At 33.6% G+C, this 15097-nt stretch overlaps 1 protein-coding gene across 4 annotated transcripts; it reads right to left on the bottom strand.

Annotated features, from left to right (window-relative positions):
- Positions 1-341: 341 nt before the first annotated feature.
- LOC114380006 (mediator of RNA polymerase II transcription subunit 8-like) lies at positions 342-9705 on the bottom strand. Of its 4 annotated transcripts, none has more exons than XM_028338880.1 (7): positions 9498-9705; positions 6332-6852; positions 5635-6264; positions 4942-5148; positions 1508-1561; positions 973-1033; positions 342-814 (listed from the first exon to the last, which is right to left on the bottom strand). In XM_028338880.1, exons 2-7 carry the CDS (start codon positions 6737-6739, stop codon positions 627-629), a joined length of 1548 nt encoding a protein of 515 aa, XP_028194681.1. In that variant the 5' UTR covers positions 6740-6852; positions 9498-9705; the 3' UTR covers positions 342-626. The 4 variants fall into 4 exon arrangements, with proteins under 4 accessions (XP_028194681.1, XP_028194683.1, XP_028194682.1 ...); XM_028338882.1 differs by having other exon boundaries at positions 6332-6845; XM_028338881.1 differs by having other exon boundaries at positions 6332-6781.
- Positions 9706-15097: the final 5392 nt, after the last annotated feature.

Below are 15097 nucleotides of genomic sequence, written 5' to 3'. Positions count from 1 at the left end.
TCATCCCTCAGACTCGGGTAGTGTTCGGTTGGTAGGGAAAAAAATAAATGAAAATATAAGGAAAGAAAAAGAATGAAAGAGATGAAAGGAAATGAAAAGTAAGGGTGTTTGTTAGTTAGAGATAAAAAGAGGAGAAATATTTAAAAAGTAATTTGATAGTTAAAAAAAAAAAGAAAAAAAATTGATATTATACATATGGAACCATAATCGATACTGTTTGACTTTTCCTCAAACACCGTTCCCTTCTTCAACAAGCAAAAAGCTTTTGAAAAATGTATCGTTCTCACTACTTTCATCTCAATTTAGAGGTGATTTTCGATTATCGCCCCTTCAAATAGTTCTGAATCAACCGGCCATTTTATGCTCTTCACAGAAACTATTTTCTAAATTCTAACATACGTGTGCAATATTGTAATGCATTTATACAAGCCTGCCGTATAAATCCAATGAATCCACTAACCGAACTGGACTAACCAGTTTTTTTTTTTCAGTTCAGTTTTTTTTACAAAATTTAAAAAAAAAATGGTAACCCAAAAAATAATTAAACTAGAAGTTTGGTTCAGTTTTTGTGAACCATGTTTCTACATCAACATGGTTCGACCAAACCCATCGATGCCGAGTCCTAATCACTGTAGATTTTGCTGTCTCTGCTGAGAGAAATTGGGGTGATTCTGTTGTGTGTTTTGAAGTGTCACCAACCCAGATTGTAGATTCTGAGCATTTGATGCCATGCTACCAAATGCTTGTGAACCATGTTGTTGCTGCTGCTGTATGGGCATCATACCACCAGGATTGCCACCTCCCATGTTAAACACTGCAAGGTAAACCCCACAGTGATGATTCAGTAATAAGTCACACACATATAGAAGATGGAATAAATGACACACCAGGCTGCAATACAACCCTTTCAAGGAGGACAGACTAAACAGACAACAAATGATAAGATAAAGATATTCAGGATAAAGTTCATACTCTGATCACTCAACATTTGGGAAGGATGACTTCGCTGAGGGTTGTTTCCAGATAATCCGAACTGAGGAAATAATACATGTATAGTAAGTTTGAATATGTTATCCTCATGATTTGAGGTAAACCAAAAGCAAGCAGAGACAACTATTCAGTCTATACAGATGATGAACCAAATTCATGATAGAAATTATTTTGTTCAAGTAAATGGCCAACTTAAAGTGAGTCACAGGGTAGACCAGCCGGTCAAGAAAGATGTTATAATGAAAATTATGCCATAAAATTTCAAAAAAATAAGACAATAAAAGTGGCCAAAATTAAAATATCAATTTCTTAATTTTGCACTTGAATCATCTGGAAGTATAACGTCAATGGAGTGAGTCAAACAGAAAAGTGACTAAACTTTACTGGGACTAAAAAGTGGAGTTCAAAAACATGTCCAGAACACCATATAGATAGATCCAGTCACCACAAATTCCTTTGACTCCTTGTTTCATTCAAATCTGACAATTTATACCTCAATAAAACCAATGAGACAAACCTGTGTCCGTTGGAGAAGAGACTGCGAAGGTAATGTGCCAGAAATGTTTGGAATCTGAGGTTAAGAAGCAAAAATCATTATAGAAGTAATTGTTGAAGCAAAGCACAATAACAGTAAGGGGAGCACAAAGAAACACAGCAACAGCACATCATCAAAGATCCAGAAAAACAATCTTTTCAAATAGAAAGACAAGAAATCACATCCCAAATTACATAAATCACATCCAGGAATATATTGTTATAATTGATCTCAAAAGAACTATACTATGTTCAGAAAGCTCCATTTCAATTAAAATAAAGAATGGTTTTCACCCGATCAGACTCTCAAGCTAATGTTCTAGCTGAATATAAATGTTAATTTTTATGGCTAAGGCCAAAGAATCTGCACCATCAAATGTAATTCAATTTTCAACAAAACTTCTTGGTCACGGCTCATTTCCTCACCCAAGAAGCCAATAAAAATCCCCCTGCCAGAGGGATGATCCAGCTCTGCAGGAAAGATCACAAACTCCCCATAACATATTGTAATAGGGAAATCCAATAAGGTTTCCATCTGTCCAATAATAGCACCATATATTGGTCACACCAAAAACATAGAAGACTTATTGTCATGAAATAACTGAAAAGATTTTTCCTTTTTGCAAGGCAAAATAATTCTTGAGTGTTAAAGCATTTGAAAAGCCATACCTACTCTATATACTGGCAGCAATACAGAGTTCAAATAGTTGGTAGCCCTCCACAGGACTAAAACATAAATAAGATGAACTCAACCCCCCTAACTCCGCCCCACATAAAAGGAGATACAAAAAAAAGAGGTCTGCAAGAAAAAAAAAAAACAAAATTAACACACAAACACAGGACAAAAAAATAGACTCCAAAATATTGTCCTCCTTCAAAGAAGCTTCTTTCTTCCTTTTAGTTTATTTAATTACTTATGAGGATGGCTTTCCCTTCAAAGAAGTGTTAAAGTTGTTGTTTGATAATGTTTTATATTTCTAGCTTGTTGTAGAAGCTATCCTGTAATCTGTCACCATAGGGCTGTAGCCTTCATCATGAACTTTTTTTTTTGTACTATCTGTTAATTCTCATATATATATATATATATATATATATACATCTCTCAGCAAACTAAGGCTGAGGATCCTTTTTGTGTGCATATTTTCATACTCAAACATTTCAAGTTGGTACCAGAGCGGGACAATCCCGCTCTGCACTTGTGTCTGTCTATTGCCAGACACCGGCGCCAGCACTAATGCCGCTGGAGCTATCTCCGACGATACCCAAATCTAGGTCATCTCTTTCAGCGCGTCTCAACCCCAGAGGTTTCAAAGTCAGAAACCTCAACACATGCTCCCATGCACCATTTCTCCACGCGTCATTCTCAAGTGCGTGTGTCCCACATACCTGCCTTCGGTCGCCAGAACTACGACACGACACCTGGGTTTTGGTCGCTGGCCTCTCCCCACTCTGTTTCAGTCCTCGGATCGTCGTATTGGTGCTATTTGGACAGTGGGTCTGTACACCTCCATCCCTTGGCCTATATTTGTCTCCTTAGGTTTTGTGCTATGCGTCTATTACTGGATACTTGCCCTTGATTTCTCAAAATGACATCTACGAATTCCACTCTCACTTCTAGTCCTCTTTCTAGAACTCCCACTAATACTACTCAGAAACTCAACTGGAAAAATTATCTATCTTGGTCTGCCTCGGTTGTGTTATGGTTCCTTTGGTCAAGGACACTATGATCATTTGGAGAAAGAAGCTAGTGAAATTCCAGCAAAGAGAAGTAATCAGTGGAAGACACTTGTCTTCCAACTGTGTGCTGTTTTATGGCAATCAGTAGAACATGATGTGTTGGAAATACTCAAATACTTCCATACATGATGTGTTGAGAAATTTAGCCATATAGTTCAGAACTTTGGAATGAAGCGAAGTGAAGCAGATCACTATGTTTTTTATTGTCATATTTCTCCCGGGAAGTGTATTTACCTAATTGTCTATGTTGATTACATTGTTATCACAAGGAATGATGCTACCAAAATTTCCCAACTAAAGCAGCACTTATTCAGTCATTTTCAAACCAAAGACCTTGGCTGCCTAAAGTACTTCCTTGGTATTGAAGTGGCTCAATCAAAGGAAGGTGTTGTCATTTCACAGAGAAAATATGTTCTGGACATTTTGGAAGAGACGGGTATGACTAATTGTAGGCCTATTGATAGTCCTATGGATCCAAATCAGAAGTTAATGTCAGATCAAGGTGAACCTTTTCCAGATCCAGAGAGGTATAGAAGGCTGGTTGGGAAACTCATTTATCCCAAAATTACAAGGCCTGATCTATCATTTGTAGTTGGAGTTGTCAGTCAATTTACGCAGGATCCTCACATTGACCACTAGAATGTTGTGATTCGCATTCTTAGATACATCAAAAAGACTCCAGGATAGGGATTATTGTATAAGGATAATGGAAATACCCAAATTTGTAGGTACTGTGATGCCAATTGGGTAGGTTGTCCCATAGACAGGCGATCCACCACTGGATACTGTGTATCCTTTGGAGGAAATATTGTCTCTTGGAAAAGCAAGAAACAGAGTATTGTTGCCCGATCAACAGAAGTAGAATATAGAGCTATGGCTCTTGTTACCTGTGAATTGGTGTGGATTAAACAACTTCTTCAAGAATTAAAATTGTGATGTTCAATAGATGAAGTTGTATTGTGATAATCAAGCAGCTCTGCACATCGCTTTTAATCCTGTATTTCATGAGAGAACTAAACATATAGAGATTGATTGTCATTTTGTTCAGGAAAAGCTACAGTCCAAAGAAATCAGTACTGAATTTATTAACTCCAACAACCAGCTTGCAGACATCCTATCCAAGTCCTTGAGAGGTCCTTAGATCCACTTTCACTTTATATGTTCCAAGCTAGGAGCACACAATTTATATGCTCCAGCTTGAGGGGGAGTGTTAAAGTTGTTGTTTGATAATGTTTTATATTTCTAGCTTGTTGTAGAAGCTCTTAGAAGCTGTCCTGTAATCTGTCACCATAGGCTAGGCTGTAGCCTTCATCATGAACTATTTTTTTTGTACTATCTGTTAATTCTCATATACATGCATACATACATACATATATATATATATATATATATATATATATATATATATATATATATATATATATATATATATATACACACACACATCTCTCAGCAAACTAAGGCTGAGGATCCTTTTGTGTGCATGTTTTCATACTCAAACATTTCAAATAGAAGTACCAAGAACTGAGGAGGATAAGAGGAAAGCAACACAGCACCAAGATAGTCAAAGTAATTCAACAAATTAGCTATTACTTCCTTCTGCAGTTAGCTGTCCATGAATATATATAATCAGTAAAAAAGCCTGCTGTTTGAATAAATTATATTACATGAATATCATACCATTTGAGTATTAGGTGTTGTTTGAGCAGCACTGAATAGTGCACTGTTAGCAGGACCAGAAAACTGGCTTAATCGAGTCATTTGATTTCCTTGATTGAGTTGGCTTTGACCAATGCCATGCTGAACATGTCCTGAAGGCAACTGCCTACCCTGAAATTGCTGATGCCCAAGTGGTTGAGAAAATTGCATCTGATGTTGTCCATGCAACTGATGATGAAAGCAAGCAAGCTTGTTACCACCAAAAAAGAGAATTGAAAGATACAACAAATAGCACTAATTTAATTTCTACTTGGCAATTAATGTGTCCATGCATGTAATCATGGTGGTTAAACTTCCCAAACAGTGCATATTCAAGTTTTTCTCTTTTTATTTATTTATTTATTGATCACTCAAAATTTACTAGTGTCCTGAAGCAAACAAGTGCAGAGAGAGATAGAAAAGAGGAAAAAATTTACTAGCCAAAGGACTGCTTCATGATCAAACTGGTCTGAACAGGTCTAGGTTTTAAAACTATGATTTCTCTATGAAAAGGACAAAATTTGATATGAAAAACAGCCTTAACTCGTGCCAAAGAGAGAAGCTAGTGCACAAAATGATTATGAGACTTAATAAAGTCAAGAACCATATGTATAATATATTCTAACTAGACTTTAAGATTAAATGAATGCAAAATACATAACTTGAAAATATTACCTGTCCCAGTCCTTGCATTGCAGACTGCCTGAACTGTTGCTGCTGAGCAAGAATTTGGTGGTGCTGCTGCTGTTGTTTAGGTAACTGCATGAGTTTCTGCCGTTGCTGCTGCTGCACTTGTGGCTGTTGTTGGGTTGTTTGTGGCTGAGGGGATGGAGTATTCATCATGTTTGTAGAAGACCTAGGTGAATTGGCATATGGGATTGGTGAAGCTGTTGTATTGTCAAAAGAAGTGGTGCTGGTTGCACCAGAAGGAGATGCTGCCGATCTTCCCAAAAGTTGTGATGCGGAGGAGGTCTGTAACAAGGAATTCTGGGCAGGCATGGTGTTTGATGAGAGTTGTGGTTGTGCAGTAGGGTCATTGACAATGACAGGAAGTGCATCTGCCAAATGCAATGGAGGTTGTGCAGGAGTGATGTGCCTCTGGTCTCCTGGTATCCGTAATCCATCACCTGCATTGACAGCAGAACGGAGTAGATTCTCTTGTTCTTGAATTTTGGCAGCCTGACCCTTGTCCAAAGTGGGGGCAATGGCTGGGCCTTGACGAGTTCCGAAGCAATAGGCTTTGCGAGTGTCAGCCAACACTTTTTCAGCACCTTCACAGGCTGCAGAAATCAGATCAAGACGGGCCTGGATAGATCATGGAGTCATATTAGGTTATTAGGTCATGGATGAAGCAATTTGAATTTAAAATTACCTTCAACTTTTCCATTTGCATTCCAATTGGGAGGTTTTGCATCCCCAGAAGCAATTGATCCCTCTTAGCAGTGTCGTCAGTCTCCATTTCAGGGAGTAGTTTGGAGGAAAGCATGACAGGCAGTATGGTAGCATTCTCAGCATTAACATTCTTGGGATGGACCACAAAGGCCTTGGACACCTTCTTAATGTCATCGACAATGTTGAAAAGCTCAAGGTTGACCATCGAATATTGACCCAGAATGTCTTGCCATTTGGGCGTGGAGTTGGTGCGACCGTAGGCCTCGAAATCTTCCAAAATACGGGAGATGGCTTTGAAGAGGCTGATAGCACGGGTCTTCACTTGCTTCAGATTCAGTTGCTGCTGCACTGCCTGGTTCAACCCCTCTCCTCCTCCCTCGCCCTCCATTGCTCTATTGCTATTGCCCCCAACCCCAACCTCTCTTCTCTTCTTTATACAAAACCAAACAATTCATAGATATGCGGATCAAGGAAGGTCAATATGTAGACACAACCTAAGGACTATTTTTAATTCAGTTTATTTCATAAAAACATAGCAAATAAAACAATACAAAGTAAACAAAAAATAGAGTTGTAGTCAGTTGATGAATACTAAAGAAATGCAGAGAAAATGCCCAAAAACCAAAAAATTGCTAGTCCTTCAGGATTGAAACAAACAAAGCTTCAAAAATCATTGCACAGTCAAGCAATAAGTTCTATTCCAATTTCTCAAGATAGCCCCCATCACACCACCAAAACTCCTAAACTCATAGTTCAACCAACCAATTTCTGAAAAACTTTATACACCTTCAGTTTTCAATTTCAAAACATATAAACACTCTTAAAAAAAAAAACAAAACAGAAGCTATTAACTTCTCAGTTTAGACATGACCAGGACCAGGTCATTGCTTGGACCTGTTCCTCATCTCATTCCTTCCCTTCACACCCTACCCCACCAACACCAAGCACATAATAGTAATATCCACCTTAATTAGCTTCTCTGCAATTTGCACTGTGGAACCAAACCAACCAAACCATTCACTCAACATGAAGAACAAGAAGCCACAGTTATGTCTTTCTCTTTCTCTCATCATCACATGCTTCTCTTTCCACACTTCCCTTGCTGCTTTGAGCACCATCTCAGGAAACCAATCTCTCTCTAGGGATGAAACTCTTGTCTCCCAAGGTGACCACTTCAAATAGGGTTTCTTCACCCCAGGTAACAACTCTAACAAATTCTACATAGGCATGTGGTACAAAAAGATATCTCAGAGAACCTATGTTTGGGTAGCAAATAGAGACCAACCAGTTTCTGATAAGAATTCTGCCAAGTTAACAATATTGGATGGTGATTTAGTGCTTTAGAGCAGTCAAAAAATCTAGTTTGGTCAACCAATTTGAGTTCTCCTAGCTCAAGTTCTGTTGTAGCTTTGCTTCTAGATACTGGGAATCTTATATTAAGCAATAGGCCTAATGCATCAGAATCTGATGCTATTTGGCAGAGTTTTGATCACCCCACAGATACATGGCTTCCTGGTGGTAAGATAAAATTGGATAACAAAACAAAGAAGACACAATATTTAACTTCATGGCAGAATAGGGAAGATCCTGCACCGGATTTGTTCTCTCCTGAACTAGACCCTGCAGGACGCACTGCATTTTTTTTTTTGATCCGCAAAAATAATATTATATATTAGATAAGTTTCAGTACAAGTCATACTGTGATTTTTACAATCACCAATGAAGTCTCCCATGTGGAGGTTTGGTTCCCTAATACAAAACTAATCATGATGGATTAAAGAACCAAAACTCTAAGTATATATTGATGATCCCTATCTGTGGAGCTATTTTCCACTAATTACAAAACCCTTCTCTGATATGACTTGACCATTGATGGAAAGGATAGTCGAATCCTTTTTCTTGGTTCCTTAACCAGCTCCAGCAAAAGAAAATGGCATCATCCAGTATCTTACTAGTTTTGGGGCTATTGTTTGAAAATACGATTCTGTTTCTATGGTTCCATATACTCCATTGATGCAGGACGCACTGCATATTTGATTCTTTGGAACAAATCTGAACAGTATTGGGCAAGTGGTGCTTGGAATGGACACATTTTAGTCCAATGAGAACGAAAGCTACTTCACCTTTCAGTCCAATGAGAACGAGAGCTACTTCACCTACTTCTTGTATAACTCCTCTACTATCTCTCGTTTTTTTATGGATATCTCCGGGCAGATCAAACAACTTACTTCTGCAACTGAATAATCAGTTAGTAACATGTCAATCTCACTGCCCTCCCAATTCCTCAACCCCTTATTTACAGTAGTGAAAAGGCACATACAGTTATATCTATAGTAGTTAAAGGGATAAAATATGTAAAACAAATATGTAAACCAAAATGGGGCATCCTTCTTATTAGATATTGCCTAACTAGCATGTGCATTAGTATGCCTTTCTAATTATCTTACCCACTTCACTGTTCCCTTTTGGTACATAACTTTAATACCCTTGGTCCCTAACATAACATCATCAAAGAAAGTAACAATCCTTCTGAGCAGTGCAAGACAATTGAAGCAGCAAGAGTAAATATGACATACCAAGGTCATATTTTTCCTAATTTGACCAAGGTGTGCAGCACCAAAATAGTGAACACAAGGATTGTGAGGCAAGATATAATAACTTTAGGCAAAGTGAATTTCAAAATATAATCTAAATGCAGTTACTTAAAGCAAATCAACATCTTAGTGGGTGGGCAGAACAATTTTTTTGTCAAACCACAATGTGCTATGAAGTAGGAATGTAGGATAATTCAGACCTGTAAGAATTTTTATATATAAATCTAGTTTGGTATCACAAACCTTCACATTGACCTAGTATTAGGTATCCTGCATATCCAGTAAGAAGGATTTTCACAATTCCAGAAACCCACACAAACACTACACTCCCAACCTCTCTCCTTTCTTTCACCATGAAAACCCATCAACAACCAAGACTGAAAACCAAAACTAGCACAGTAGCACCAGAAAACAGAACCCAAAAAATCAAGCTAAGAACCCAAATCATTCAACACACACCAATCATTTAAACAGCATCCAAATCAACAACAATAGAGAAGATTCAATTCACAGAATATTGAAATTAGAGAATGAGATTGAAATGTAGAATACCTAAACAGCAGTGATTGAAACCGAAGACCAGAGAGATTAAATGGAGAGGAAACGATTCCAAAAGAGAGAACGAGATTGCAACCGAAGAACAGAGAGATTGATCGGTAAAATCCAGCCCAATAGAGAGCAGAACGAAGGGGAGCGATATGTTCTTGTGTTACGAGAGAGAAAAGTCAGAGAACAGGGTTTCGTGCAGTCAAGAGTGTAGGACATGACTGTCATTTTCAAATTTTCATAAGGGTATTATTGTCCATCTAAAAATATTTCACATGCCCCCTTCAGAATTGGAGAAACTGAAAACTGTAGCTTCACTAGAAGACCAACTGCTTTTGACTTCTCTAGAAGAAGCTCTTCTAAGAAAAGAAAAAGTTATTTGATAAAACTACTATTGGCATTGTAAAAGATAAATATTTATTTATAAATAATAAATAATTATTTATATATAAGTTATATTATAATTAAAAATATATAATAAGTAATTATATTTTGAATGTATAGTAAATAATTTAAATCATGATATGAAATTTTTTTATTAAAAATATAGATAGATAAAAAAGAAGTAATTTGAAATGATTGAGATAATTGTTTTTAACTAATTATAAAAATAACATGGGTTTTTCTTCGTGCACCCGGTCTTTTTCTCGTAGATTTTGGACAATTTCAACATTTTTTTTCCGTAAAGCTCATACGATTTACGAATTTGTGCAAATCCGTACGAATCCATACTATATTATAAAATAATTAGTACGACACTTTAACCAAGTGATTTAATAGGCCAATTCTATTATAAAATAATTAATGTCGTTATATATAACATTAAAATTTCTAATGTATATTGAATACTCATATAAGTTTACATAATAAATTTTGTAACAATTAATTTTAATATAATAATGTACTTTTTTACATATATAAATTTTAAATAAAAATCATAGTTTTAATAATGTATTTTTTACATATATAAATTTTTATTAAACCTATTATTTTTATTTGCAATTTATATATGTAAAAAAATATATTATTAAATCAAAATTAATTGTTACAAAATTTAGTATGTAAACTTATATGTGTATTAAATATATATTATAAATTTTAGTGTTATATATAACGATATTAATTATTTTATAACATAATTGATCTATTAGCTCAATTGGTTAAAGCATTGTGCTAATAACGTGAAAGTCACATGTTCGAGTTGGGGTTAGATAGTGTTGTTGATATTGTGTTGATTCGTTCACTCAAGTTCAAACTTGAATTTCGATTCATCTAATCTAATCAATGAGATCAAAAAAGTTTTGTTTTGTTTGTCAATTGATATGATCCACAAAACTAATACACATCTTCCACTTGTTAGATCAAGTTTTTTTATTCTCTCCATGGCTGTAGCGGCATAACATAATATGACCATGAGATATTATTATGAGTGAATAGTCACTTTTGTCCCTGAATATGTAATTTGCTGAAAATAGCTTACGTGACACATAGGAACCAATTTATCACTGAAATAATTATCAACATGATCATCTCTAATTATCAACATAGAGACATATTTGTCATATAATATTTTATTGACTTTTTGTCTTCCTACTTCGCTAAAAATGCGTCTCTGAAAGATATAAAATTTAGTCCCCAAAAATGTAAAAAGTGCAAAAAATATATATGAACGTTAATTTTTGTTCGTCACTGTTAATAAAATAGTCAAGATTCGAAGAAGTGGAATATAGGATATATTTATCTTTTATTTATAGTAGATTGTGACTAATTATTATAATTTAAAAAAATTTATAATGATTGGTACATAATTACAGTGTTTATTTTGATAAACTAGTACAATGTTTATTTTAGATAATTTATATTGTGACAGAAAAATTATGGTTGATAATCAATATTATCATTATTATTATGTTTGTTTTAAATTATGTTTGTCAATATATTTTTTTAAGTGATTATTGTAATGCTATGTTTGTGACGATAAAAAATGGTAAAAATTTATCCTAAAATTATATTTTACCCTTAAACAAAACAAAATTTCGAATCTAACAAATTAGTTCAATAGAAACATATTGATATTTAGGTCCTATAACAATTGTGACATTTTCGTCCAATCATTATAACTTATTGATATTTTCATCAAATGGAACGTATTGACATCTAGATACAAAACAAATTACCAACATTTTTCTCCAATAAAAAATATTGACATTTTTCGTCAAACAAAAAATTACTGACATTTATGTCCAAACATCATATCTTATTAACATTTTCATCTAATCTAATCAGCATGGTCACATTAACAATCATTTTAGTGAGAAATTCATCCATTGTGTCACGTAGGATATTTTATTAACGCTAACGGACAAAAATTAACGGTCGGATATATTTTCCGAACTTTTTACACTTTTTGGGACTAAATTTTGTATTTTCATATTTCAAGGATGCATTTGTCAGCAAATTACACATTTATAGACAAAAGTGGTTATTTATCCTATTATTATTGTTATCATTTAGGTTTAGGCTTAAGAAAACTTACGCTAACTAACTTGTTTGCCTTTGCAATTTCTGGTTTCTTTCTTTTGTTGAGATGGTCTATAGTAACTATAGTTGTGCCAATGAATCTCATTCTTAATTCTGATTATACCTTTCCTGAAAAGCAATTAGCGTCAAATGGTGACGAAGAAGATTGTTTAGAAAGCGAACTCATCTTGAATCTATTTGTTAATATCATGGACAAACGTGACCGATGCAGTACAATTACAGCTCCATTGTTGTTGTAGACAATAAAAATACCATGATGTTATTGCCCAAATCACAATTCTAAACCATTTTTTAAAACCTTGTTTGCAACCACCTGTAGAACCCTCCTTTTCCTGTGAAAGTATTCATATTCTTGTTGTAGTGCTTCCAGCGAAGATGATCTCTAAAACACAAATACACCATTTTGGGAAGCATACCAATATTGGATTTGTATCCCGCATGTATCCATACTGATTTAAAAAAGAAAAAATGTATGATACGTCACGGATATGGCATATGGTACCGATACATGATAGTCAAATTTAAACTTAATCAATTTTTTAAAAAAACAGGGTAACACCAAAATAAAGATAGAATAAAAAATTTATATATTTGTCAATATTAGCGTGCACATGCAAAGTCTAGTTAACTTAAGTGACCACGCGCTAAGCTTCCAAATGCGCGTTTAGTGCACATGCACCAGTTAGTTCAGTTTGGCTTTTTGTACTAAATGTGCATTCTTGTGCTGAGCATGTTGCTCCAATTCTTCACATATTCCATATCTCTTGCTGTGTTAAACTCTAAAAAAAATGGAACCAAAACACTTTGAATTCACTAATTTTAGCATTTTCTGGATAAAAACTTAGAAGAAGTTAAATTCATATATTTTATATCAAAAGAAGCATTAAAAGAGAATAAATTAGATAATTGCTATGTGATTTAAATGTTCAAATTAAGTATGCATAACAATTATCACTAGGTGACATGAACCATCCATTGGAATATAAGTTATTTTCTAAAATAACTTTCCACTTTTACTTAATTCCATTTTTTTTTATATTTTTATTTTTTAATTAAAATAAATTTTAAAATATTCCAAGAAATGTTACTTAGTTACCAAACATGTTAATAGAAATAAAATTTATGATAATAATATTCCTAAGAATATAATTTAGTCCATGAAACAAATGTCTCTTAAATATTTAAACTATAATGACCTAACTAAATATCTTGATTGTACTAACTATGGAGTAAATTATTATTTTCATAACAATAATGAACGATAAAAAGAATGTATTTCCATTCTAAGCAAATTATTGACTTGAATGTTGAAAGAATTCATGAACCGCGACCTTATTATAAATGGAAGAAAATTTTATAGACTCAATTGATATAATTGAAAGCCGATCAATAAACCAAAATTCTGCAAAATGACTATTTAAAAGATTAAAAATCAATTAATTCATTTTTTTTATTAATCCTCATAATATTTTATAAAAATAAATATATTTTATATCTTAAAAGCATAATAGAATATTTGATACATTTTTACTTAATACCAAGAAGGATTACCAAGAAGGATTGCCATAAAACATTTTAGGAGATTTAAATTTATACTCATCATATCTTATAAACACAAAATCACTTACCTCTAGTTTGAGTTTTAAGTATATAGATACATTAAATACTTAGAATTTTTTTCATAAGTTATAATAGTTATATTCTTATTATCTCATATAAAAGATACATATGATCAATATTAAAAAAATCACTTAGCTACGTTTACCAATTATAATTTAGATCTTTACATTTGCCTATAAAAATTCCCTCCAATATTATATTATCTTGTATTGATTAATTTTGTTGTTGAGTATGATTATGACACTTGTGAAAATTTGGCCATGAAGTAGTAGTAAAAATCCAATCAGGTTAAGTTTTGGGTCCATAAGAAGATCCAATTGAAAAGACAATGAATGGCAAAAGCAAGGGGTTGTTATGGGCCCCAACCACATTAGTTTTAGTTCCTATCAACATTCTTAAATTCTAAAGATATCTTTCCTTATAATGCACAATGGAAACATATTTCCACTGCATCAGTGAGAGTGTGAAAAATGTTATACAACGAAGTGATTTCGTCGTATAATGTATCACAAAATTATAATTCCATTGTACTTTTTTTTCACATCCCTGCTAGTTTAGTCGAGGTATGTTTTCGTTGTGTAGCTGAGTGTGTTAGAAAAGTGCACAATCGAACCACGATTCTGTTGTAGAAACGAGGGCCAATTACAAAAGTACAACGTAAATATGATTTTCTTGCATATTGTACAATGTAATCAAACTTTCATTGTACATTTTTTTTCTAAAAAAAAGACCATGAAAGTATGATTATGCTGCATAAACTGTTGCACAATAAAATTATGATTTTATTTTGTTGCATTTCATGCAATAGAATGATTGTGATTCTATCCTAACAAAATCAAATCATGATTCTATTGTGTTACTATTTGGCCTATTTGGTTGGTTTGTCAAAAAGGATGGGTTGGATACCAATATGAGATAAAAGAAGCAAAAAGACATTTTAGTATTTGTGCATTCATGGGCCAAAAACAATTGGAGGGCCAATACCAATTTCCCAAAAGCAAAGGAGTGTTGCTAGGTGCACCCAGCATTATTGCTGGTGCACCCATCATTCTTAAAAAATGGCAAAATTGTCCTTGTTTAGTTTTCCTCCTACGGATCAACTTGATCCGTAAGTTGATCTGTAAGAGACTTACAGATCAAGTTGATCCGTAAGAGGAAAAATAATTATAATATGCTTTAAAATACAGCATATTTATTTATAATATAATTAAATCTATTTTTTATTTTATTAATTATAATATATTTATAAATATTGATTTATTATAAATAATTAATTTTTTAATATATTTTTTTAGAATAAATTTGTTTAGAAGATAATATTAAAATACTTACTCAGTCCCATTATAATTATTGTTGAAGGTTATTTTATACATATTAATAAAAATCAATAAATACATAAAAGATAATATTATAAAGAATTAATCATATCATTATTAATATTATAA

The sequence above is a fragment of the Glycine soja genome, chromosome 12 (genome assembly GCF_004193775.1).
Source record: "Glycine soja cultivar W05 chromosome 12, ASM419377v2, whole genome shotgun sequence".
Lineage (NCBI taxonomy): Eukaryota > Viridiplantae > Streptophyta > Magnoliopsida > Fabales > Fabaceae > Glycine > Glycine soja.
Note: the sequence above shows the minus strand (reverse complement) of the source record. Positions and strands in the feature narration are given on the sequence as shown.